The 25074-nt window shown below is 48.4% G+C and overlaps 7 protein-coding genes across 7 annotated transcripts; 5 read left to right on the top strand and 2 right to left on the bottom strand.

The window, feature by feature from the left end:
• Positions 1 to 831: 831 nt before the first annotated feature.
• Positions 832 to 1836, bottom strand: Aspvir_004854 (putative aldo-keto reductase (AKR); the record flags this gene model as incomplete). Its single annotated transcript, XM_043268076.1, has 2 exons — positions 832 to 1518; positions 1570 to 1836. The coding sequence occupies 2 exons, from the start codon at positions 1834 to 1836 to the stop codon at positions 832 to 834; spliced, it is 954 nt and encodes a 317-aa protein (XP_043124011.1).
• Positions 1837 to 3522: 1686 nt separating this feature from the next.
• On the top strand, positions 3523 to 4212 carry Aspvir_004853 (putative GPI anchored protein; the record flags this gene model as incomplete). The annotated part of the gene is made up of 2 exons (XM_043268075.1): positions 3523 to 3862; positions 3929 to 4212. The coding sequence occupies 2 exons, from the start codon at positions 3523 to 3525 to the stop codon at positions 4210 to 4212; spliced, it is 624 nt and encodes a 207-aa protein (XP_043124010.1).
• Positions 4213 to 10522: 6310 nt separating this feature from the next.
• On the top strand, positions 10523 to 12500 carry Aspvir_004852 (putative R3H domain protein; the record flags this gene model as incomplete). The annotated part of the gene is made up of 3 exons (XM_043268074.1): positions 10523 to 10867; positions 10933 to 11476; positions 11566 to 12500. 3 exons carry the CDS (start codon positions 10523 to 10525, stop codon positions 12498 to 12500), a joined length of 1824 nt encoding a protein of 607 aa, XP_043124009.1.
• A 1983-nt stretch (positions 12501 to 14483) lies between these two features.
• htz1 (histone H2AZ) lies at positions 14484 to 15303 on the bottom strand (the record flags this gene model as incomplete). The annotated part of the gene is made up of 3 exons (XM_043268073.1): positions 14484 to 14731; positions 14814 to 14883; positions 15205 to 15303. The coding sequence occupies 3 exons, from the start codon at positions 15301 to 15303 to the stop codon at positions 14484 to 14486; spliced, it is 417 nt and encodes a 138-aa protein (XP_043124008.1).
• A 907-nt stretch (positions 15304 to 16210) lies between these two features.
• Positions 16211 to 16952, top strand: Aspvir_004850 (PHO88 family protein; the record flags this gene model as incomplete). The annotated part of the gene is made up of 3 exons (XM_043268072.1): positions 16211 to 16227; positions 16345 to 16505; positions 16567 to 16952. The coding sequence occupies 3 exons, from the start codon at positions 16211 to 16213 to the stop codon at positions 16950 to 16952; spliced, it is 564 nt and encodes a 187-aa protein (XP_043124007.1).
• Positions 16953 to 18720: 1768 nt separating this feature from the next.
• gpdA (glyceraldehyde 3-phosphate dehydrogenase GpdA) lies at positions 18721 to 20127 on the top strand (the record flags this gene model as incomplete). The annotated part of the gene is made up of 7 exons (XM_043268071.1): positions 18721 to 18735; positions 18813 to 18848; positions 18908 to 18921; positions 18986 to 19049; positions 19130 to 19817; positions 19871 to 20041; positions 20099 to 20127. 7 exons carry the CDS (start codon positions 18721 to 18723, stop codon positions 20125 to 20127), a joined length of 1017 nt encoding a protein of 338 aa, XP_043124006.1.
• A 1081-nt stretch (positions 20128 to 21208) lies between these two features.
• hdaA (histone deacetylase hdaA) lies at positions 21209 to 24338 on the top strand (the record flags this gene model as incomplete). The annotated part of the gene is made up of 15 exons (XM_043268070.1): positions 21209 to 21857; positions 21919 to 22207; positions 22253 to 22266; positions 22324 to 22462; positions 22518 to 22630; positions 22682 to 22809; positions 22858 to 23068; positions 23117 to 23228; positions 23276 to 23323; positions 23373 to 23436; positions 23487 to 23579; positions 23630 to 23715; positions 23764 to 23843; positions 23892 to 23998; positions 24063 to 24338. The coding sequence occupies 15 exons, from the start codon at positions 21209 to 21211 to the stop codon at positions 24336 to 24338; spliced, it is 2409 nt and encodes an 802-aa protein (XP_043124005.1).
• Positions 24339 to 25074: the final 736 nt, after the last annotated feature.

Raw genomic sequence — 25074 nt, 5'->3', positions numbered from 1 at the left:
GAGCGCAAAATGTCTGCTGACGAACAGAGGTTGTGGGTCGGAAAAGGGGACGGACACGATGTACACGACGCCAACTGACGGTGCACAACCAAGATGAGGATGATAAAAGGTTGCACGATGAGGGGAAAACTTCCAGGTCGATTCAGGATGCTTACTAGGAAGAACAGCAAAACCTAAAGACGGCCAACAAACTGGCAAATCCCTCTTGTCGAGATGGCTTGGCGGCGGATGATGAGGTCAATCCTGCTTTGACTGCGCAAAACTCGCCCGCCGATTGGCTTCTGTGATGAGTCAGCGCTCTAGTGCCCAAAGCACGTGCCGCTGACCCGCTTCACATTGAAACCCGAAATTCTCTAGAGGTCATCACAACAGGCAGAAATTGACCGCTGTAAGGTCGATATGTAATAGGCATCTTTCAGGCTGATGAGCTTCTACGATTGCAGAATACGTGTTATTAAAATCGAGTTGGGACCTCATAATGAGGAGTCATCCTCGAATTGCTATATAGTACCATTCTATCAAAAAAATGAAACCGCCCACGACAGCCCACTTCAAATAACCGGCGGACCAATCATCTCACGCTAACTTAGAACCGTGTCGCCCTCTTTACTGTTTCTGGCCTTTGGCATATCTTTGATCCAAAGATTTGCGGCCAACTTTTCTGAAGCTTTTTTCTATACTCCTGTCTCGCGCTGCCTTCGTGTTTCGATCTTCGGGTCTAGAAGCTTCAATTGATTTCCATTGATTTCCATGTTCCCTCTGCGTATTTGCAAACAGATGCAAGTGATGATCCAGTCGATAATACAGTGAGATAGATGAACTACTTCTTCCTTACAGTGTCACGTCGTCGCCTATAAGTCTCTTCAAATGCTCCAGTATCATCTGCCATGAATCGGGACTGTCCTTGCTGAATTGCTCGAGCTTCCCAACAGCAGCTAAATCCGCATCCATCCGAGTCCTGTTGGTCGTACCGTTCAGGACAGTTGTGTTACCCAGGCCCAGGACAAGACAGTATAATGCTGCTGCAGGACTGATCTCTGCCTGACTCGCTAGTGATTGAACCGCATCTGATCGAATTAGTTCCGGATTGGCAGTCAGAGTCCAAAAGCTTTGGTAAATGATGTCGTGGGCCCGACAAAAGGCGCGCACCGGGACGTCAAATCGCGTATCTGGATAGAAGCGATTTTGGACCACCGCCGGTTTAACCGTCGCCCGGGCATAAAGTTCCTTCAGGATTGGTAAGGTACAGTTTGATATACCCAGGTTGCGGATGTGATGAGGCACGTATGATTCAAGCGTGAGCCAAGCCTCCATAGTCTCGGCCATTGTGGGCAAAGGCGAGTGAAGAACAAACGTATCAATGTAAGCATCTTCAGCACTCGACGAGGCTTCTGAGGCCCGGAGATTGTGGAGAGATGACTTGACCGATGCATGAACCTGTTCCGTCACTGAAGTTTTGGGATCATAGGGCATTTTATTGAGGTCCTGCCCTTGAACGGACGTGAATTTTGTCTGAATCTATTCTCACTTTAGCAAGCGTCAAGACACCATCCTCAGGCTTCAACTCACGTATAATTCCTCCCGTCGAAGTATTCCATCTTGAATCGCTCTGCGAATACCTTCTCCTACCAAATCCTCCTGGTAATGCTTTGGTTGAGCAGCCGTATCGACCGCTCTGAATCCTGCATTCAGTGCCTGGTACACCAAGTCTGCAGTCCGCTCTTTCTTCCATGCTGTGCCGTATAGAAAGAGCGGAAGATGAACAGGCGGTGCCTCTGGCACTGAACGCAGAATGTATTTATCCCATGCCATCTTACCGATAGCAGCTCGCGCCATGAAAATCTAGTAATATTCACAATTGTACGCACGAACTGAACACCGAAGCAGCTCCGAAGGCTATTTTCAATGAACTTTCAGATCCTTAGGTGTTTTTGACCGATTGTCCGAGGAACAAGTCACGTAGGTTTCGGTGGTTTTTGCGGAGGGGTTGTTGATTCCGGGCCAATCATGCTGCATAGTGGACATATATACTTGACCTCATCATGATCTAAGTCTTCTTGCGCATAAAGCCATGGAGTCTTTTTTTGAAAGCGATGATCTAATCGAATTCAAACATATCAGAACAAGATAAGATGCCGGGAAGATATCGGCATCTGGAATACAGACATATTCAGCGATCTTTCCGTCTACAAAGTTCATCTGGGTCCAATTTCAAGGTATCAAGACGACAACGGGCGCTTCTTCCCGTATTGTATTCCTGAATCTGCTGACTTTCCTGCCGTTTGTCGCCGACATATCCGGTAGAATCAGTCCTGATGTTTCTCAACTACGGTTGATGTTACATCTATGGTAGCAGAACATCGGGGTACTGCACAGCCTCTCCGCTATATATAGATTAGTTCCAGTACAGCGATATTGTCATTACATTTATGACAACCAGTAGAGGGAAGGGAAAAAAGATGTTGCCTAGTTGAAAGAGACTTCTGCGAAACCCCAGAAGTTAGCCGTCAAGCAGTTTGCAGTTCTGCATTAATTTGACGAACCCTGAACCTTTAAACTGCGATCCTATGCAGGAGGAGCAGTAGTATAGAGACCTATCACATTATTGATTACTCCAAATTAGGATTCTCTCAATCCATCACTGTGTTGTCCATGGTTTCTTCCAATATAATAACTTATCTTTGAAACAAAATAGCAATCTTGGAATGGCATCATGAAATTAACACATTCCTCAGCCACACCTTAAACATCGAGAGATGATCCATTCCGCTGTTTAGTGATTGCAGGAGCCAAGAACGCCGAGTTGGAATCATTTTCCAACTATGATATCCATTGCAACGATCATCTCGACCGAATTCAAGACAGCACAGGATGTATTACGATGCTGGGATTTTGGATTCTGAGCTCTCAACTCATTACTCATAGCAGACGCAGCCACAATAATTGACCCACACCATACAACTTCTCCAGTTTCTCTGGATCAATCACAAACCAGGTCATTGACTATCTCCAGGGCCCATCTGCAGCCATGAATGGCGGCAGTCCCCGCCTTACCTGTCTAGCAGCGATGAACGCATTCTTGGCAGGCATAAACCGGATCAATGGATTACCAGGGTTCCAGGCAGCTGCTTTCCGATGCTGGAGAAGATGGATATCCTGTGCCAACCTTCAGGCTCATTGCTCAGATATGATGCTGATGCTTGGCATATGGATCCTGGAGAGGCTTAGAAACGCGTTTGTTCTTTCGCAGCTGACCGATGGAGCAGATCAACCACTTCACCTGTCCTATTTTGAATTTCTCGGCAGACCAGACCGCTGCGGGATATGGACTCTGGGCGATGATATCGTTGATTTCAGAGTCTGGCGATCAAGGGAGACACGACAAGAAGTGGTGGACATCATCAATATAAAAATGCGCTGAAATCCACTGGAGAGTCTATCTCCTCAAGCACAAGAGATATACAGAATCCTACTTTCGGTCCCATCAGTCCAATCCATTTCTACAACTCGAATCCAGCAACAATGCGCCCTTTGCAGCTCCTCGCTCTTTCTGGCCTCATGCTCGCGAGCAACATTGCGCTCGCTGCCGAGCTCGACCGCGATGATGTCCCTAATCGCTGCTGGAACGTCTGCGGTCCGGTGGTGGGCATCGCCCAGCGGTGCGATAACATGCATCGCGATGACGACAGGGCCGAAATGAAGTGCATCTGCGACTGGAACCAGGCACCTACTTTGGTCCCGCTCTGCGAAGCATGCATCGCTCAGTTTAGAAACGACACTCGCAATGACAATGGCCGTGGCAATGACCGTGATGATGACCATGATGACCATGGCGATGACCGCAGAGAGATCCATGACAATGGTATGGTGGATTAACGCCATGTGCCTTTCACAAACCATGAATAGAAACTGATACATATCTGTACAGATGCATATGATATCCTCACCTCCTGCTCCTTCTCCACTACTACTTATAACACGGCTGCTGCAACCTCTATCCTGAGCTCTGCTACGGGTACTATCAGCGCAACTGCGACGAACAGTGCCGGCAGCTCAAATGGATCCGGCGGTAATACGGGTAACTCGCAGTCCAGCAGCACCAACACCAGCGGCAACGCTCAAACGACCAACAATGCAGCGGCTGGCTCCTCAGTCCCGAAAGCTGCGTCCGTGGCGGCCGTTGTGGGGTTGATCGGTCTTGCTTGGCTGTGAGGATCATCTAATGGCCATGTCCATGACTAAAACGAGCTAGATTGAGGGACTTTGGGCCATATTTTTAATGATCCACCTGGTTATTGATTGATGACATGATGTTCTTCATACTCGTTCTGATGATTCGAGTTGTATGATGTTCCTTGCAGGTACTGTCTACAGCGTCAACCTTCAACATGCCGCCGTAGTTTCTTATAGGAGAGCAATGATTCAAGTGACTTTATCTATACCAATCTGCGTGTCGTTGCTGAAGCCAAAGAAAGCACGATTCGCGAGTAGATATGTACATTTCAACTTCTACGCTATAAACTGCGGTCATTTCGGCAAAATGTGCATATATCAGTATCTATATGAACAGGAATCCTTCAGGAACTTTGCCTCAAGAACACATAATTCATTTTCATAAGGAATCTATCTACATCATTGCGGAGTGTTGGGGAATGCCCTGTGGAGCATCTACTAACCCCTTACTTCGTCCACATCACACATGCATATGGAGTAGATACATTTGAGGGGACTCTTTGGCCGACTCAACTTGATTGTTCGTTGAGTTTGGTAGATCCGAGGGGGATGCCATGTCAGGTTTCTCGCCTGGAGAGATCTCATATAGTTCTGAATAAAATAGCAAGGCTGAATTGGAATAGGGAAACCACCTAACCACCTACTCTTGTCGGATTTTCCAGGTCACTGACTGGAGTCGGCCTTCGTGGTCAATTCGAACAAGAATATACCATCAGAGGCATGAAAGACTCAATCAATACAAACGAGCATTCAGTTACGGCTGTTCATATTCGAGGATCGTAAGAATGATGACCGATTCCAGGGAGAATGTGAGAAAGCAATCAGCTTCTTGTTTCTTGTATAATTCACGAGATAATGCCTTAGCCGGACAATTGAAAAGCTAGTCATATATATATATATGCGTTGCGCAAAGAGAACTGACGCTTGCTGGATAAATATTGATATCCGGTTGCGAAGCGAAATGCATGAGCGAGGCTTACAAGAAACCTGCATGCTCAGTCTCTCTGGATTTCGAGAATGCCCACTACTCCACTAGCCGAGTGATATCATTCTACAATCTAATGCTTGAGACCCTGGGACTCGTATGCAATAATGCAAGGGCTGGTTCTGGTCTGCCTCAAGAAGCACAGCAAATGTCAATCCTAATAGGTCACAACAGATCTGATTGCTGCTGATATCAATTCCTGCAAATATGCTGCAGATACATGATCTGATATCATAATGTCCAAGTTGGTTCAAGTACTTATGATAGGATATAAGTATATATATTCATACTGTACCACTGTACTTGGTTTGCAGAGCAGAGAGCATGCAGCCCTGACATCCATCAAACAAGCGCACAAGACCAAGAGAGTGAGCACAACCAGAAAATGAGCTTATGAAGCCACTGTCAGCAGCCACCCTGTCCCTGTCGTTTACATATCTGTTCCTGTGGTCTATCGTTCCTCTTTATGATAAGTTAGAGAGGCGCCTTGTGGCGTCCTACTAGCCTTCTGGTGGCGAGCAGGGATGATGCAGGCTGCCTACGGTACCCTGCTCATGCTTGCGTCTGCATGAATCGATTGCACAATCCCAGTCGAATCAATAATCGACCAGATATAGTGCTACAGTAGACAATCTAATTTGACATCACGCATCGATGACATGTTTGGTAAGCGGACTGGACCTTCTACGTGCAGCGGCTCCTGATGATCATGTCGTCTCCTCCGTTAGCCCCTTGTCCCAGTGGCAGTGCCAGTGTCAGTTGGTACAAGTCGAGCTGCGAGATGACCAGTTTGCTTTTTTTGCTTTTTTGACCTTGATCATGCGATTGCCCGCGATAACTCGAACCTCAGTTCTTGAGAAGCAGTGATGGCTGGCCAGCGCCAGGAAGAAGCCTGGTTATTCTGCGCGTATAGGGAGAGCAACAAGCATCAGGGTCGCAATGATTTGACGACGGTCTATGCCAGATGAACGACAGCAGCCTGTCCCTCATCTGACGCTGCTCACTGGACCTCGGAGGATTGACAACCTTGCCGTAAAGTGATTAGCATCGAGACGAGCCCATACTCCATAGTCATGCCCCGTTTAGGGGGGTGGTGAAGGATGAGATTGGTCATAACCTCGCCACGGCCGAGTGGATCATGCGGTTCTGCTGCCATGTATGGCAGGATGACACCGTATTATAATGTCACTGTAGACACAAGTGACAGTACTAATGAGAAATCCTGGCCCTCATTTCAGAGGCTGATGGATTCTGTTAGCATTGGTGCTGAGCGTGACGAAATAGAGCGAAGCAATTTTGCACTCGTACACCCCTGCGCATGTTTCCCAGTCATATTGGATTTCGAGTATCCCGAATCTTTTATAGGCGGATTTCGGATTATGGAGGACCGCTGTGCCTGTGGCTCACTTCTATCACCTGGTAAAGTTACTATTACTTGGTCTGGTGGCTTGATTAATTAATACAGTATATTGGCCTTTCCTTTTCTCCAGGCTCCAGCTGCGAACAGACTAAGAATATTCTACGATAGATTAGGGAGTCCGTTGCCGGGATCATCGAAGGCAGTGCCTCCGGAAGCTGCACCGCGGGACTAACTAAAGCACTACCTAACGATTAGTGGTGAATGGTGAGGCGGGACTGCTGGGGCAAGTAGTGGAATTGGCCACAGCATCGGGAGTCTGGCCCTATGGTAGCCTGTAAGCTGCAGGGCATGCTGTCTACTTCATAGTAGTAGGTTTATTGTGAAGTTACCTGCCTACCTTATAGATGAAGAGCTACCGTGGAACTGAATTCTACCTTACTCTGTTAGATAGCGGTGAATAAGCTATTTAAAATGAAGTCGAACATTAAACCTCCCAGAGTGAAGCTGTTGACGAGGATTGAAAGGCCCCAGTTTTACTTGAACATCTCCATGCCATGAGTGCTGGTCGCACTCTAGCGTCTTCTAGCCCTTGGTCTAAGGAGTGAGTCCATTCTCATGGCCAGAAATCGGGGATTGACAGCGGATCCCTCCCAGAAGGTCATTTCTCTTCGAATATTTTGAACGGAACTGATGGCATTTCCTTGACATCATTCGTCGAAAAGGTGATGGATCATTTCTGGAGCTTCTCCTCCATGGAGAATTGCGAGGTTAGAATAGGGGTTACGGGGACGGAAGATGTACTCCGGACGGGGCCCATTCCAGGTACTATTGATATTTGACACAGACGGTCAACGGGGAGCCATGAGGGAAATTGTTCGAGAAGCCTTGTGCCTCAGATAAATGACTATTTGATTTGAGTGTTCCTCGGGAGAAGTTCTTGTGTAATTCGGCATCATTCAAATTGACGAGCATTTTCTTTGTTCTCACAATGGCAGTGCAGTAGTGTTCGTCCGCCGTCAGACCGAGCTCAGGGGCTTAAAGCTGGGTGTAACGGGATCACTATACTTACTGTGTTAGACATAGGCGATGTTGCCAATGGACTACTTTTCATAGCTCTGCCTATCAGGCAGCTATTGGTCTTGATCATCCGCTTGGAGTCAACCCAAATCGAGCAAAGTACCAAGAGCTCGTGTGGGTGTCTGCTTGCGTTGATCAACTTGGGCCAACTAACTCGCCCAGGAGAAGCATACCTTAGCAGTAGACTAGATTATATTAGACAGGCCATTTCAACCCACAGTGGCGGATCCTACGTGGAATCTAGCTCAGACTCTAAACGCGCATTGGTATCAGAGTTCCTAGGCACCGGCTCAGGGGAGAAACTGTCACTCGGGAGCTAGCAACGACTATCACCATGGAAATCGAAAGTCCCAAAAGGAATACGTACTACTGGTATTGCCAGGAAAGTAATCAGTTTCAGTCTCAAAATGATGGTCCGCCGTCCATAATAATACTTATTTCACGAAAGTGACGAGACGGTTAAGTGGCCGAAAAAGCTCCGATCAGGGGTGTAAGGGGAGCACAAGATTGCAGGCAGTCAGAGCGTCCCGACTGCCAAAGTTCAGTTTCTGCCCCGTGCTGTTGGAGGGGAAGACTCACGAAGGAGGCGGGGTGTCGTGGAAGGACAAAAGAAACACTCCTTTGGCTGATTTGTGACTGGTATCTATACAGGGGAAAAGGAAGGCTCACCAAGACATCGTTCAGGAATGGATTCTTAGAGAGGTCACCATTCTGAAAGAGAGAAGTTCAAATCAAATCACTGCCCACCAGGCGAGACCATTACATGATTAGACTGGTTGTATGTACTATGTACTAAACAGCGCTCCTCGTGTATAGTATTAATAGATAGAGTGGGACATTCTAAGAGCTTGTGAGAAGGAGCTCTAAGACACAAGAGGGTCCAGGGGCAAAGGAGGGACGGAGTGTAAGGAAAAATCAATAATACCAAGGCAGATAGACCAGGTAGACTCCTACTTGGCTCGAAAGTCGTCCAAATCAGTACGGGAATATAAAGAACATCTGCTGCCGAATGCTAAGGCACCCGTCTTTACCTACATGATCTGAATATCTATAAGTACAGCGTTCTGGTTCCTCTCTTCTGGTTGGTCATAATTCAATATTGCTTTTTCTTCCTCATCTTATTGATTCTGTTACAGACCCCGAGTCTCAATCTGAAGGCCTCCTAATTGGATTCATACTTATACGTTGTTGAATCATTTACCCTCTTGCCATCTGGTTCTCCTCCTCTGTGGTGCATCCCAGCACGTCAAACAGCACGATCAAGCATCAAGCAGGACACAGGAGTCCAGGGCATTGCTGCGAGCCTGCAAGTGGATCAGATACCGATTTCTATCAGGTTAAACAAACCCAAATCATCCACTACCGCGCGTCTCTCGATCCTCCCGTCGTCGTTCCGTCCCCCGTCAGCATCAACCCTTCAACACTGACGCTCATACTCGCCAACAAGGTTGCGTTGCCTTTGTCAATCCAATAAAGCGTTCTTTACCAGCGAGCACCGAAATATTCAAACTAGAGCAGTCGGTTCTGTTGCCCAGCTGGACTCCTGCGCCCGCTCTATAATATAACCACTCCGGGAGTTTGTCTTTCACTTGACTTTCATTACATGACACCAAGTTCGTCGGTAATCCGTACAGAGAATATTTCGACGTTTGTGCACTGTCGCCGGTACCATACCAATCGCAGTCCTGAAGTAACAGCTGGGATTGTTGGGCTTGTGGTTGAAACTGCAGCTTCACAACCGATAAGCATCACAATTCACAATCGCCCTGATCTATCGAATCTAGCCTAAACTAGCAGCTGCATCCAATCCTTGGCGGTTTGATTTCGTGGAAGTGGATTCGTTGATCTCCGGGTCCTCTGGTACTTACCTTAAGTCTCGTACTACGGAATACCTCACTTTTTAAGTTGCTCCTCGTTGAGTCGTTCTGACTACCGAGTGAAACGGTACGCCAGCTGCCGGATTTCCTGGTGCGTTACTTTTATTCTTCCTCACGACCAATTACTCCTGGCCATTCTTACCATACCATTACCAAATATTACACTCCAGGCTTGAGGTCGGTGGGTTATGACCTAGGTACTTCAGGCTGTGACGGTGGTCGAGATACCTACGTTCCTGACCGTAAAGTACTTGATCGTAACCTATCTTTCTGCCTCAGGTGTCTAACATTCACCCCCCTCAAGTCCCTCACTGTGGCTGTCTCTCTCCCTCGCTCTCTCTCTCTTTCCCCCCCCGCTCACCACCACCACCATCACTACCACATCCGCAACCAGTCTCAAGCTTCGTGAAGGTGGTCTGTGTTCCGGGTAGTGGCGATTTATCACCCGTTCTCTCTTCTCATTTCGTCTCATCTTCCGTTTCCTGACGACCTCCGTTGAGACCGTCGCTTCTTTGCTTCGGATTATTCGCGGAGGACGAGGAAGGATACGACAGACCCAGGAAAATCAACACCTGAAAGCCCCTGGTCTTTAATGATATCAAGCGTGACGACTGATTATTTTCATTCTTAGTGAGAGCGATTTATCTAGAGAATCCTTTCTTGTTTCTTTTTCGTCGCTTGTGTTGTATCGCAGATACACCACACGTCTTTATTTTTCTCATTTTCTTTTCCTCAAATCAGAGACCATCAACCCGCTTTCGCCGGTAGAAACTTTTTCAGTCGCTTTCCCCGGAGCCAAAGTCACCCCCCTCTCGACTGCTATTATTCTTCGCCAAACCATTTTATTCCCAGTTCACGACGCCTGCGCCGGGTAGCTCCTATGTTTTGAGCACTGTCGTTTAGGCTTATCGGGTTTGTTGTGTGGTGGGTATTCCAGTGCCCACATTCCACGGTTGGTCGCTAGTTGGGAATTCTCGTTTCTCGGCCGCCATGAGTTATCAACAATCACAGGAGATGTATCACGACAATTCTTCTGCGCGTTCCCCTGGCTCTCAGCGTCACCAGCAGCCTCTCCACCGTCAGCCCTCGCGACAATTCGATGCATACGGCCCAATGCCTGTCAATCTGTACGATGATTCAATGGCTCGCTACGACACCGGCCGTCTCGAGCGCTTGAATCCGTCATTGCACAATACCTCTTATGCTTATGACCTCCCAGGTTCTCAGACTTGGAATCCAAATGGGTTTGCCAACGCTCAGACTTTGGGAGCCATCCGTTCGGCCTCGGCCAGTCTGAAGACCACCTCGCGCACTGGTCGAACGGGTTTGCCTACGGTATGTGCTGACTTCAAATTCCCTAAACTATTATCTTTGTCTGTTATGCTAACTCGAGAATACAGACATGGCTTGACCAGCAGCCTGGTATGCCCAGTCCTTTTTCGAACCTTGGACCTGGACCTCTTCAAAGTGGTGCGGTGCGTTCCGAAGCCACAGTTCCCTCGGAGGGAGATGACGAGTTGATTCCGACCGCGATCGTTATCAAGAACATCCCTTTTGCTGTCAAGAAGGAGCAGTTGGTGCAATTGATGACTGAGCTGAACCTCCCGCTTCCTTACGCGTTCAATTATCACTTTGACAACGGCGTGTTCCGGGGTTTGGCCTTTGCCAATTTCACCTCTGCTGAGGAAACCGCCACCGTTATCGAGGTTCTTAACCACTTCGAGCTCCAAGGTCGGAAGTTGCGGGTGGAGTACAAGAAGATGCTCCCTCTCCAGGAGCGCGAGCGCATCGAGCGGGAGAAGCGCGAACGCCGCGGTCAACTGGAGGAACAGCACAGGCCCATGGCTGCCTCACAGCTTCAGACTCAGAGTTCCATGTCTTCCCTCACGTCCCACATTCCTGCGACGTCTCCTTCTCCCGTTTCGCAGCGTGGCCAAAAGCTGGGTAAGTCAGAGCGAGTCATTCCACACTTCGAAATTTGTTTTGACAGTTCCGATGCTTTCTCGCTTATGCTAATTTCACTTTCATTGCAGAGGTCGATTTGAATGATAGCACGACGCTCTCCTATTACTCTCAGCTCCTTCTTTTCAAGGAAGATCCCAGCCGCGATTCCGTGCTGTTCCCGTCCACTCTCAGCCCTATCCAGCGCCGGACGGTCCACACTCTTGCGCACAACATGGGTCTTGGTCATGCTTCTCGTGGTAATGGCGAACAGCGACAGGTGCAGGTTTTCAAAGTCGCTCCCGGCACTAACATCAGTCCGCCTCTAACCTCCGTCCCGACTGCTGTTCAGCCAGCCGATACCGCTCGTCGTGGACTGAATCGCGCAGCCACCATTGACTTCAGCGAGGCCAGGAACGAGGGAGGGCCTGGTCCTTTTAACAATCTTCGTGGACAGACTTCCGGCTTCCTCGGCGTTCTTGATTCGCCTGGCAACTACGGAAATACCCAGAATCTCCGCGCGGCCAAGTCATTTGCCGATCTTCGCTCGTATACTCCTTCTCCCGTGCCTTCCTCCGCGAGCTTCCCGGCAGCCTTGCAATCCAATGGCACACGTTTACAGCATTACGAGGCTGTGACCAGCGGCGCGTCGAACACCCCCACCTTGACTCCAGCCCCGTCTGGCTCCTCCCTTGGCGTGCAACGGGACGACAATCTTTTGGTGAACAGTCTGAGCAGCCTGTCCCTTGGCACTGGAATCGGAGGGCCGAATGCGAGCCCCAGGAGATTGAGGGGTATGTTCTCTTGGGACCAGCAGGAAAGTCAGCCTTCCAGCGCTGGTCCCATTGGTAGTAACCGATCCATCGGACTTGGATTTGACGGTCAGTCACAGGAGCGCATGCCCATTAGGCAGCCTAGAGGCCCAATGCCTGAGAAAGGCTCGGGATTCCGCCGATCGAATGGACATCAATCGCGTGGAAGTGATGAATTGCGGACCAATTCTGGAGTGGAGATTATTGTGGAGTAAGATGCTGGACCAAAAAAAAAAAAGCACATGATCGATGAGAGACGAAGACAACGGAACTTGTTTAGATTGCTTTGCCGCGAGATGAATACGACTCTTATATCACGAGGCCTAATCCAGATGTGCGATTACTGGCTTACGATTCGATGAGGGATGACGCGATGACACTCCAAGAGAATCAAAAGAAAACTTTTTCTCTGATCTAGTCAAGTTTTAGACGTTATTTTGGGGCAGCCCATCAGGCACACTGTTTGGACGGACTCGGTACTTTTTTTTCCTCTTTTCTTCTCAGAACACCATCGCAAAAAGAAAGCTCTGAACTTCTGAGACGCGGGCGCCTTGCATGCGAGAAAACATTCTTCTCTTTTCATTTCTGTGCCATTTGTTCCGATCTTGCGTTTGCGGCGGAAAGCACAATAAAATTTGTTTTAACTGGAGGGGTCTACGAAGAACGACAATAAGAAATATCTCATCATGTCTTTGACTAACACCAAGAGAGGTGGCATACCAGCATTCGCATATTGTTGCTCTGTATAAGGGCGATTTGCATTGTTTAATGTTGATTTCTCGATTTTATTTTCTTCTCCGTTTCTTGTTTTAATCTTCAGCACTATTCTTCTCTAATTCATTCATGTATTCGAGCTGTTTTGAGCGGTACTGGACGGATATGTTTTATCAAATCACGTCTCCCCTTCCTTCGCCTGCATATGTGGCTGATTCATGGACTTACATGTCAATGACAACGGACCAAGGCCATATTCAATCGGACATTTGCGCAGCATTTTCGAGTTAAAATGTCCAATCGCAGTCGTCGAACCGACCAATCCTCCTTGCATTGTGCCGGAACGCTGGCAAACAAGGAAGAAACAAACAAAAGAATAAAGCACGTCTCGACCGTCTACTCGAGAGTACTCCGCTCAATGGTTTGCATACGGGTTTATTTAGTCAACCGGTGGCTTTCTGCATCATTTACAATCTGGCGGCTCTTTTTCGAGGTTCGGCCCTCCTGCGGCTTCTGTTCCCTTTTCATTTAGTTCCTGAAACCGATTTCAGTTGTCATCTTTTCTAAAGGTCTCCAGTCAATGTACGTGTTAGTTATTAAACCACTTTATCTTCTACTTTGATAGTTATGTAGCGGCCAGTGTCATGAGTAGCATAAGAGTAACCACCGATAGTGGACTTGCGAAGCGAGAGTTCAGGGCTTGTTTATCATATCAAGAAATGCATAGGGATATATCATGCATACCTAAGCCGTACTCCGTACAGCCTATGGCATCCCTTGCGATAATCCATTATTAGTCAACTGAAGTATACATGGCTGAGACAGCATCGTTTCATTCAATTTGTTGGATATGAGTCGTTAACAATTACAAAATTTTTATCCTTGAAAGAGATGAAGGTAAGCCACTGCATTTCTCGTACCCAGATGAACCAATTGAGATACTGTTCTATAGGTATACATTAGATTGCGACTAAAGCATGAGACCTACTGATACAATTTCATCAAAATGGACTAAGGATAAATATAACAAATAGGTAAAATAATGAAACTCACAACACCGTTGATCAATTTAAAGAAAAGAGAAAGTAAAGAAAAACAGGCATTTTAGAAGGACGTTTCCTACTACCGAGATATCCCCATAATTCCCATTACAGCGCCCAGGCAAGTCACGCAAACGGTATAAACTGACTAGGAAGATGGAAGAACCGATTCAAAAAGAAAGAGACGAGGAAAGAGGTACGCGAGGCGGCAAGAAAATGGGGTAGAACAATCCCAGGTGGAGCGTGGTGGAGGGGCGGACCGACGATGGAGGATGCGCTTGAAGTTATTGCCGCAAGGATTATAGCTCGAGCATGGCTGTTTTCAGGCACCGCCTCGTGAAGCGAGAAAAAGAAATGCTGTAGCCGGGCCCATGAGCAGAACCTCTTTATTCATCATCAAGATCAAACGCCGTATTCGTGGGGTATTTGCCGTTTTGTTCGTTTTTAAGCCTCGGACTTGCTCTTCTTCTTCTGCTCCACCTTGAGCAGCAGCGCACGGTTGATACGTGGCAGGACACCACCGAAAGCGATGGTGGCGCGGATCAAAGTATCCAACTCCTCGTCACCACGGATGGCGAGCTGCAGGTGGCGGGGCGTGATACGCTTGACTTTCAGATCCTTGGCGGCGTTACCAGCAAGTTCGAGGACTTCCGCAGTCAGGTATTCCAGAACAGCCGTGACATAGACCGCAGCTAAAATATGTGTGTCAGTGAATCAGGACAAGAAAACACGTCGATGGGGAAGATGAGGGAGTCGTGGGAATGGTAATCATACCTTTAGCGCCAACTCGCATCTTATTTTGCGTGTTGTTCTTCAAGAAACGCTTGACACGACCACAGGGAAACTAAACCAGGACTCACGTTAGCTCAAATTGTCCAAGCGAATCTTCAAACGAGGTCCTGGATTGAAGACAAGAACATATTGATGATCTCCATAGCAATAAAGTCTCGCAATATGTTGCGTCTTCTACAATTTTCACTTTCGCGATCCGATGAAACTCTTGACAGGCAAAGAAGTTCCTCAACATCTGACGTGAAGACGCGTTCTTCCGATGGAATTTCCGCAACTTCGAATTCATCACAAAGAAGCGGTTGCCAGAGACATCAGAACGCATGAAACAATGTTGTTGCTGTGCATAGTACTAAGAAACACACGATATACTGACCTGCAAACCCGCCTTTGCGCTGTGAGACTTCTGGGTTTTCCCCGCAGCATCCTTCGCACCAGCCTTTCCGCCAACAGACTTTCCCTTTCCGCCGGGCATATTGAAAATTGTCGGGATTCGGGGTCGCAGAGATAAAAATGACGCGTTGAGCAAGATTCAGATGATTTGACCAACGGGGGTGGATGTTGTGATGGTTCAAAGTCCTCAGATACGCGCGTTGTTGATGGATGAAGGAGTCAGAAATGTCAAGACCCATCCTGGTCGCTAAAGGCGTTGATCGTGGAGGGGCGCTAATCCCGATTAGGAACAATGCTCAGCTTCGACTCGGATGCTTCGAAAAGCCAGCTGAGAAGGCATACTGAGCAAGTCACAACGCCAGGCAAGCTTGAACTCGGTTAAATACGTTGATCAAGCGTAGATTGTCTGTACCTTAGTCAGTAGAGATTGGTTAGCAGAATAAGAATGGCCCATCTAGGATGGTGTTGAGACTTCGCGGTATGACTGAAGCCAGCCCCTCAGGTATGGTACGGCTTTCAGCCATGTTTCTTCTCGTTAATGATCATCCAACATTGAATATGTCTCAACCCATGTTGTCATTTAAGAAGATGAATATCTCAGATAGTCGTAGCTGAGTGAATGCTCATGTCAAGCAGCTGAGCAAGCTTGATGATGAGAATTGATGGTTGTCGAGGCGCATATTACATAACTGAGCAGGTGACTTTGATGCCTTAGACCAAAAATCTGCCTGAGGACGCAGCCGATCAACAAACTAATGCAATCTCGCGTTATCAGGCCAATCTAAAGATAAGCTCACGTGCCACGTTTTATGAAGGGATTTCTTCACGTGATCTCACGCCATCTGGACAGCTGTTCGACTTTCTGGGGCTCCAGGTTTGCGCTTTGTCAGAAGGTTCTGCCTGCACGCGCCCTCCCTCCTCGACCCTTCAGTTTCAGTTTCAGTCCTGCCAGTATTTGATCTTTCTCGTCAAAGGACCTTGTCGTCAAAATGGTGAATCCTCAAGTGTGAGTCGTCTCAGCGTATTTTTTTTTCTTTGCTTCTCTTTGGCATAGAGATCCCTTTTCCATAATTATTTCTTTTACAGATGTCGAATAAGACTGACCATGCCTTTATCTCCGCAGAACTAACCTGGCCATCATCCTTGTGATGATGCAGCTGGCGAAGAAGGTTCCTTTTGACAACCCGGATGTCCTCTTCCTTGTCCGTTGCATATACCTCGCGTCCAATGTGATCATTCTTGGACTTTACATGTATACGCAATCCAAGATCAGTCAAAAGAAGGGTACGCACTTATCCGCAGTTGCACCGGGGAGTTATGGTGGAAGCTAATTGAATTATCACAGACATGACTACTCTGAAGTACGTCGAGCCTGCCCCCATGGGCAGTGGCGAGGAGCCTCGCCCCGTGACGACCACCAACATGGATTACGACAAGGGACAACTGCGCCAATTGATGAAGTCGCAGCTCATGGGAGTGGGTATGATGGGTGTCATGCACCTGTACTTTAAGTACACCAACCCCCTCCTGATTCAGTCGATCATCCCTCTGAAGAGCGCATTGGAGTCGAATCTCATTAAGATCCACGTGTTCGGGAAGCCCGCCATTGGAGATCTTCAGCGTCCTTTCAAGGCCGCCAACAGTTTCCTGAGCCAGGGTCAGGTCAAGAGCGACAAGGCCTCCGTCGAGAACGCCGAGAAGAACTGGCGTGGCGGCGTCAAGGAGGAGTAAGCTTCTGGATCAAATAGTCTTACGTGACAGTTGTGGGCAAGACCTTCTTTCTTCACCTGTATTTATAGAGGCGACTTCAATGCAGACTCTTGGAGGTGGTCCAGATTGCAACGAGGTTGCTAGACCAGGACATGATTAACGGCAGCGTGATAGTCGCAATCGATCACATTGTATTGATAATGTCACTGGTTTCCTGACCGCTACAAGAACATCAGTTTTATGTATGAGGGCTCATCCGACGACTTGTCCCCTTCGATGTAGTCTGTTGGATTAGCTGCTTTGATATCTAAATGTCTGTGTTCGCAGGCGGCGAGCATCAATGAAAAGTTGTCTCAAAGGCTCCGGTTATTTGAAGTAGATCCGTTAGCAAATGGGTGATTCAGTGATGAGTACTTGACAAGCCATCTTTGCGGTTGGCTTTTATCTCCTAGTAATCTGTACCAAGGAGTAGATCCTTGGAAGCTTCATTGGAAGGATAGAACGAACTCGACTGCAGAACAAGTTTCGATGGAATTATAGAATTTGATAGAAGACTACATCTATAAGTTGAGACCATTTGTGCACCCTGAAAATGTCATGCAATGCCTGCAGGCGTCTCAAGTCGCAATTGTGTGAGGAAAAGCATAGCATATCAATAAGGCACAAGCCTTCTATTGACACGTTCCAATTGTCCGCCGGATAAAAGGCAGACCTTTCAAATCCTCAGGAGACAAAGGGGCAAAACAAAAAGAAATGGAGATAAGGGGAAAAATGCGTAGCACATGATACTTTGCAACCGGTGAGAATTTCTGGAGTACGGAGAAGCCCTTCAAGCCCTCTCGAGCTTCGGTGAGAGACCGCAGTGATGGAGATGAGCTAAGGTATGATTAGGTGCTCCGCACATTCTAGAAGTCCTGAATAGGAGGTTGTGGATTAAAATTGTTCCGACGCAGGAATCATGGTCCCAAAGCGGAAAGGCCGGACAGCCCCTCTTCCAGAGCGTCTCTTGGTGGGCTGTTCTTTGTCTTCCCGTTTCTGTTACATCATCCAGAGTGGTTGCCCACCCTCCGAAGCGAGTATAAGCGGGTGCCAATGCAACGGGAATTTCTCTATCATAATAACCTAGGTATTCCGTAATCTAATATCACTCTTTCCGAAGAGCTGGCAGAAGCTTCACGAGATTTGTAGGAGCGAGTACCCGGCTGGACGAGCACGCAGCACGGCTATTGGCCAGCACGGCAGCTACCGAGGGGAGGCAGGCCACCCAAATATCGTGAGTCTCCTGCTTTGCCCGGTGTATGAAACCGGAAAAGCTGCTGAAGAACTGCTGGGCGGCGCATATCGGGAACCAGCACGCAAGCTGGCCCAGAAAGACCCGTTTTCAAGCCATTACCGTAGCAATCAATTATTGTGTAGCAACACTGGGAAGCGGTATTACATAGGCTGGAGTAGCTATTTGGCCTTTAGCCCCGTCTGTCCGCCCGGTGTGCAGTTTTTACTGGCGCGCAAGCTCCAAGGTGATCAGGTCGTTGCGTCAGTCGGAGACAACAAGCCATTGCCTTTTCTACTGCCCCTCCCCCGCCGCTGGGCTTTTTCTCTCCTCTTCTACTCTCTTCCCATCATCAGCTTCATCATCTCTGTCTCTCTATCATTCTATAAAGTAAGAACATATCCATCTCCCCTCAATCCCGTCTACAACAGTGTCCTCTTCACTGTCTCTCTCTCTCTCTCTCTCTCTCGCAAAGCTTGACTAACATTCACCCCACTCAGTACCAGACAAATCTACACAATGGCCACTCCCAAGGTATGAAGGTTCTGATCTCTGTGAAGCGGGCTTTGCTTCAATGCGTCATTGCGCCATATACTCAACTTCTCTTATAGGTTGGTATCAACGGCTTCGGTCGTATTGGAAGAATTGTGAGTTTGATAGACCCTGTCCCCTGTTTAGATATGCAGAAGCTAACAAGCCATCACAGGTCTTCCGTAACGCGTAAGTAGCTGTGGCTTCAAGCTACATCAATGGACTGGTTATTCTAATAGATTGATTTGAACAGCCTCAGCCACGGCTTAGTCGACGTCGTTGCCGTCAACGACCCTTTCATCGAGGTTCACTATGCTGTACGTGCACCAAGCCACTCAGCTAGACTCCTCCATTATTTGACCTCAGAAACTGATCGAACCCGATACGAATGCTATAGGCCTACATGCTCAAATACGACACTACCCACGGCCAGTTCAAGGGCACCATTGAGACCTATGACCAGGGTCTGATTGTCAACGGCAAGAAGATTCGCTTCTATGCTGAGAAGGATCCCTCTCAGATCCCCTGGTCTGAGACCGGCGCTACCTACGTCGTCGAATCCACTGGTGTTTTCACCACCAAGGACAAGGCCTCCGCTCACTTGAAGGGTGGTGCCAAGAAGGTCATCATCTCTGCTCCTTCTGCTGATGCCCCCATGTTCGTCATGGGTGTCAACAATACCAGCTACACCTCCGACATCCAGGTCCTCTCCAACGCCTCTTGCACCACCAACTGCCTTGCGCCCTTGGCCAAGGTCATCAACGACAAGTTCGGCATTGTTGAGGGTCTCATGACCACCATCCACTCCTACACCGCCACCCAGAAGGTCGTCGATGCTCCCTCCAACAAGGACTGGAGAGGTGGTCGTACTGCTGCCCAGAACATCATTCCCAGCTCGACTGGTGCTGCTAAGGCCGTCGGCAAGGTCATTCCTTCTCTCAACGGCAAGCTGACCGGCATGTCCATGCGTGTTCCTACCTCCAACGTCTCCGTCGTTGACCTCACCTGCCGCCTCGAGAAGGGTGCTTCTTACGATGAGATCAAGCAGGCCATCAAGTCTGCCTCTGAGCAAGGCGAGCTCAAGGGTACGTGAATTGCTGAGCTGCTTTCACGGTGAATATTACTGACGGGTTATTAGACATTCTCGGCTACACTGAGGACGAAGTTGTCTCCAGCGACCTGAACGGTGATGAACGTTCCTCCATCTTCGATGCCAAGGCTGGTATCTCCCTCAACCCCAACTTCGTCAAGCTCGTCGCCTGGTACGACAACGAGTGGGGCTACTCTCGCCGCGTTGTTGACCTCATCGGTAAGTTCACGTTCAGCCTAGCACTCAGGACTGCCTTATACTGACTCGTCATTTCAGCCTACATTGCCAAGGTCGATTCCCAGTAGGAATCAGGACGGAAAGTTGAAACTAGAAGTCTTCTGTGAAATAGAGACATTCCGAAGTCGGATACAACATGCCCTGCGGACAAAAACGCACTGGAGATCATGGCTCTGGGCATAAAAGCACATGATAACGTACTATTTAATGAAATGACTTGACGTTGCCAAATCCCAAATGCTTCTGCTCCTTGTTTAAGGGGCTCTCTGTAAACGTAGCATCATTTAGCCAACATGAATACCGGCGCGAAGAGGTCGATGTTAGTCATTCTCGGACACAGCCGGGCAAAGATCGGCAAATGATCGGGGGGCAGACACGTGACGATAACATAGCTCACTGTATAGCATTCCGGAGGAGCCATGAGTCTGTCTGGATCTTTTGGCCTGCTATAGCAGTCTTTCGCTCAACTACCTGTCCGCCAAATTCCAGAAAGCATCGAGATGTCCTTCGCTTTGTTAGCCAGCCTTCCTGCTCCAGAATGGCCTACCACCAATTTACCTGACATTATGAGTTCCGCCGTAGTCACGTGATCTGGGACCTAGATAGGCCACGCCTTTTTAGAGCTTCCTACACTACATAAACCAATAAACTCCTAAACCAGCACGCGTTCCTGCTGGCCGCAGTGATTGCCATATCAGAAATTATTCTGTGGTCCAGATGTATTAGATGTCAAGATCCTCAGTGAATTTTCTCTGCTCACTTTTCCCCTGCCATCTCCTGAATTGCCTGAGCTGGAATTGTTCTACATCGGGGGCCCTTGTCTCTAAGCGACTAAGCTAAAAGGCATCTATCTCTTTGTCTAGCTCTTTCTTCTCATATCTCTGCAGGAGCTCCTATCTTTCTTTCACAGTTTCACCTATCTTTTCTATCTATTACTTTTGTAATCGGCGCAACTTCTATCGCAAATCCTTACATTGGTTTCATTCCTTGCTTTGCACGGAATAGGCATTATCTTTGGAGGATATTTCAGGGTCATTTGAGACCCATCCTTTTTTTCCGAGCAAATCTGCAGACTCGGCCATGACATGTTGAGACTACTAAGTTTTCAAGCCTAGGGAGAAATCAAAAGCTCATCGCATCATCCTCCCAATGGCTATGGAGCAGGATGGTGACACTCTGATGGGAGAGGCAGGGCCCCATCATCCCAGCGCTAGCGCTTCACATGGCCATCCCACCAGCAATCCCAGCGTGCCAGCAATACCAGGGTCTCTCAACGGAGGAACTGACCGTTGGCTTGCTCCACCGCTTCTGGGGGAGTCTATGAATCTGCCTCTGCCTGCTCAATTGGGCGACCAGCATGTGGCTGCACCAGTTGCTCAAGCACAGCCCACAGTGTCACCAAGTGCTCCGGAAAAGTCAGCTGGACCTAGTACTGCTATTACTGAGCCCGCCAAAAGAGCAGACAGCATTGTTGAGGAAACGTCAGACTGGTCTGAGGAGGATTTAGGGGCGCGTGTAGGGCTTCCTCTTGCGTCTCTACCGTCAGGGCTCTGCTATGATGTTCAGATGCGCTACCATTGTGAGGTGCGACCAACTGCAGATGTTCATCCTGAGGACCCGAGGAGAATCTATTACATCTACAAGGAGCTATGCCGAGCAGGGCTCGTTGATGACCCAGAGTCTTCAAGACCGCTTGTCGCACGACCTTTGAAACGTATTCATGCTCGCAATGCCACCGAGGCTGAGATCTCTCTCGTTCACACGCCGGATCACTACGCTTTTGTTGAAAGTACAAAAGGTAAAAGCGAATGCAATGGGCTCAAGTCTCTCCCTACTTCAAGTACTGACCATTACCATAGACATGTCCGATGATGAGCTCATTGCTTTGGAGCATACGCGTGACTCCATCTACTTCAACAAGTTGACATTCGCATCTTCCCTCTTATCAGCTGGAGGAGCGATTGAGACGTGTCTAGCTGTAGCCACTCGCAAGGTTAAGAATGCCATAGCTGTCATTCGGCCGCCGGGGCACCACGCAGAACACGACAAGACTATGGGATTTTGTCTGTTTAACAATGTTTCCGTCGCGGCGCGTGTTTGTCAGAGAGTACTCGGGGAAAGCTGCAGGAAAATCTTGATTGTCGATTGGTACGTCTTCCTCATACTGATACAAAACCTAGCTAATTTGGTCAGGGATGTTCATCACGGTAAATGAAGAATACCTGCAAATATCCGACTCAAGTATAGCATCTCATGATTCATAGGCAACGGTATTCAGAAAGCGTTTTACGACGACCCCAATGTTCTCTACATCTCCCTTCATGTCCATCAAGACGGAAAGTTTTACCCCGGAGGGGACGAGGGCGACTGGGACCACTGCGGAGCTGGCGCTGGTATTGGAAAGTAGGCTTATCCAGGGATCTGCAGAAGCGAGCTCTGTGCGCTGATCTCCATCTAGGAACGTCAACATCCCCTGGCCTAGCCAAGGTATGGGCGATGGCGACTACATGTATGCTTTCCAACAAGTTGTGATGCCTATTGCGCAGGAATTCAATCCTGACCTGGTGATCGGTGAGTAGTTTGTTTCCCAACAAGTGCCTACCGGGGACTGACTTTAGACAGTTGCGTCCGGCTTCGATGCGGCTGCTGGTGATGAGCTTGGAGGCTGCTTTGTGACACCCTCTTGCTACGCTCATATGACACATATGCTTATGACTCTCGCTCATGGCAAAGTTGCTGTGTGTCTTGAGGTCAGTGCTGCAAAAAAATCTCATTTTGACTACCGCTGAACAAAATAGGGCGGTTATAATTTCAGATCAATCTCCAAGTCTGCCCTAGCGGTCACAAAGACACTCATGGGGGATCCACCTGACCGATTGCACTCAACGCTTCCTTCAAATCTGGCAACCGCTACTGTAAGGCGTGTCATGATGATCCAGTCTCGCTATTGGCGCTGTATGTACCCGAAAGGGCCGCAGGAGCAGGGACTTTGGACTGATAGGTTGCACGGTAAGCCAAGCCAGTGTCAGAGCTGGGGCAAGGTATTAACTGTCTTAGACGTCATTCGTGCCTATCAATCCAAGCAGCTGTACGACAATTTCAAACTCACCTCCCTATACATCTATCGGACATCGATATCAAAGTCGTTCGAGAATCAAGTGCTGGCGAGGTCAGTAGAAGCATACTCAAAATGAGACATGTGCTGATTCTATACAGTGCCAATTACTACCAAGCCGTGCCTCTCATTGTTATTTTCCATGATCCGTAAGTTCATCATATCCTGCAAAGGAGGGAAGTTATTAACATAGAGCAGGCCGGAAATCATGGGCTTGCCTCATCCTGTCACCAACAAACTCGAGGCGCATAACTGCTGGCTGGTATGTGCGATGGTTCACCAGACTCAACAGCATATGCTAACAAGGGCAAGGCTGATTGCATGAAGAACTATATCGGATGGGCCATCGGGAAAGGCTACGCTGTCATTGATGTCAATATTCCCAAGCACGTGACGATGGAGCCTGTAAGTAACATGGACTTTTTGGTATAATGTTCCTCGCTGATGACTTGAAGACCACCGGAAAGTACGAAGATGAAGATGAGAATAGGCCTTCGGCTACCGAGGAATTGGCTGGATATCTGTGGGACAACTACATTGAGTAAGTTTTGGGACGGCTTCTCGTAGGTAACGCAGCTGACTGTCCTAGACCCAATGAAGCTACTGAGATATTCTTCGTCGGCATCGGCAATGCCTTTTATGGAGTCGCGAATCTCTTGATCAACAGAGGTAGGGTGACCTTAGAGAAATGGTTTAAGCAGCAATTGACCAAGATAGACACTCTGTACAAACGGGTCAATGGTGTTATCTCCTTTGTCGCTGAGAATCCTGTTCGAGCGATAGCCTCTCACACTCAGGTCTGGCTCTCAAGGTGGTATAAAGATGTGAGTGTTGCATTCGCCCGAGTAGATCGCTGTTTTATAGCCTCGAAACTGACAATTCGAGCAGAACTCACTCGTCTTTGTGTCCCACACGCATGGTCTCTGGAATAATGTGGAAACACGGCGCAAGCCGTCCAAACGCTACGGACACCTAATTCAATCGCCCAAGGCCGGACTCAGTGAGATGCTGATGCATCATAAAGACGAGGTCTTCAAGTGGATCGAGGAAAGAGCTGATGAAGCAGAAAGTGAAGAGGAGGAGGAGACCAAGAGCAAGAGGAAAAGCAAGAGCCGGTCCCCGACCAAAGAGAAGCCGGCTGAGCTTCCTCCTGGCCCTGGGTGAGCGGTGAATACGATATTGGGGCATGCGTTGGTCTTGGGATAGTACATATCATACTAATGTTCTCTTTTCTTTTTCCTTATTTCTCCCTCGGATTTGAAGGAAGCTTTGATCTCGAGGGTGTCTCACTCGGTTCAGCACATTGAATGCGGGATGCGACATAATGGAACGCCACCAAGGCAGTTTTCCCTTGAAAGTAATGGATATATTAGCGTAAGATGACGTCTGTAGGTGTCTTGTTCTCCACCATTTGATATTCAAGTCTCCAGTCCAACTGTAGTAACAACTGGGATGTTGCATGGAATCGCCTACAGTTACGCAGTCATAGAACAACACTTAACGTCAATCCTTACAGGTCAGATGATAGACTGAACTCCCAACCCATGGATAATGCAAAAGTCCCAAATGCATCGAAAGAAAAGAGCAGAAAATAAAGAAAGCCCTATACGAGCTGAGAACGCAAGGCTTCCCGAGGTGGGCCGCGGGTGACACCTCACCAACCAGCGCATGGCAGTGCGGTTCGCTCGCCAGTTCATCCAGAGTCCAACGTGAAACCCAACTTATTTTTAGATTCCTGGCAAGTCGTGATGATCTGATCCACTATTGACAGGTTAGTCAGATGTAACTGTCTCAGTTGGAACCCCGCGGGGTACATCATTCTCCTCGTCGGCAGTTGAATCTAAACGAATCAGGCCGAGGGCGGTATTTCCTTCAGCAAATGATGCTTCGCTCCTCGCTT

The sequence above is a fragment of the Aspergillus viridinutans genome, assembly GCF_018404265.1.
Source record: "Aspergillus viridinutans IFM 47045 DNA, scaffold_2, whole genome shotgun sequence".
Classification (NCBI taxonomy): Eukaryota; Fungi; Ascomycota; class Eurotiomycetes; order Eurotiales; family Aspergillaceae; genus Aspergillus; species Aspergillus viridinutans.
This window is presented reverse-complemented; position numbering and strand designations above follow the sequence as displayed.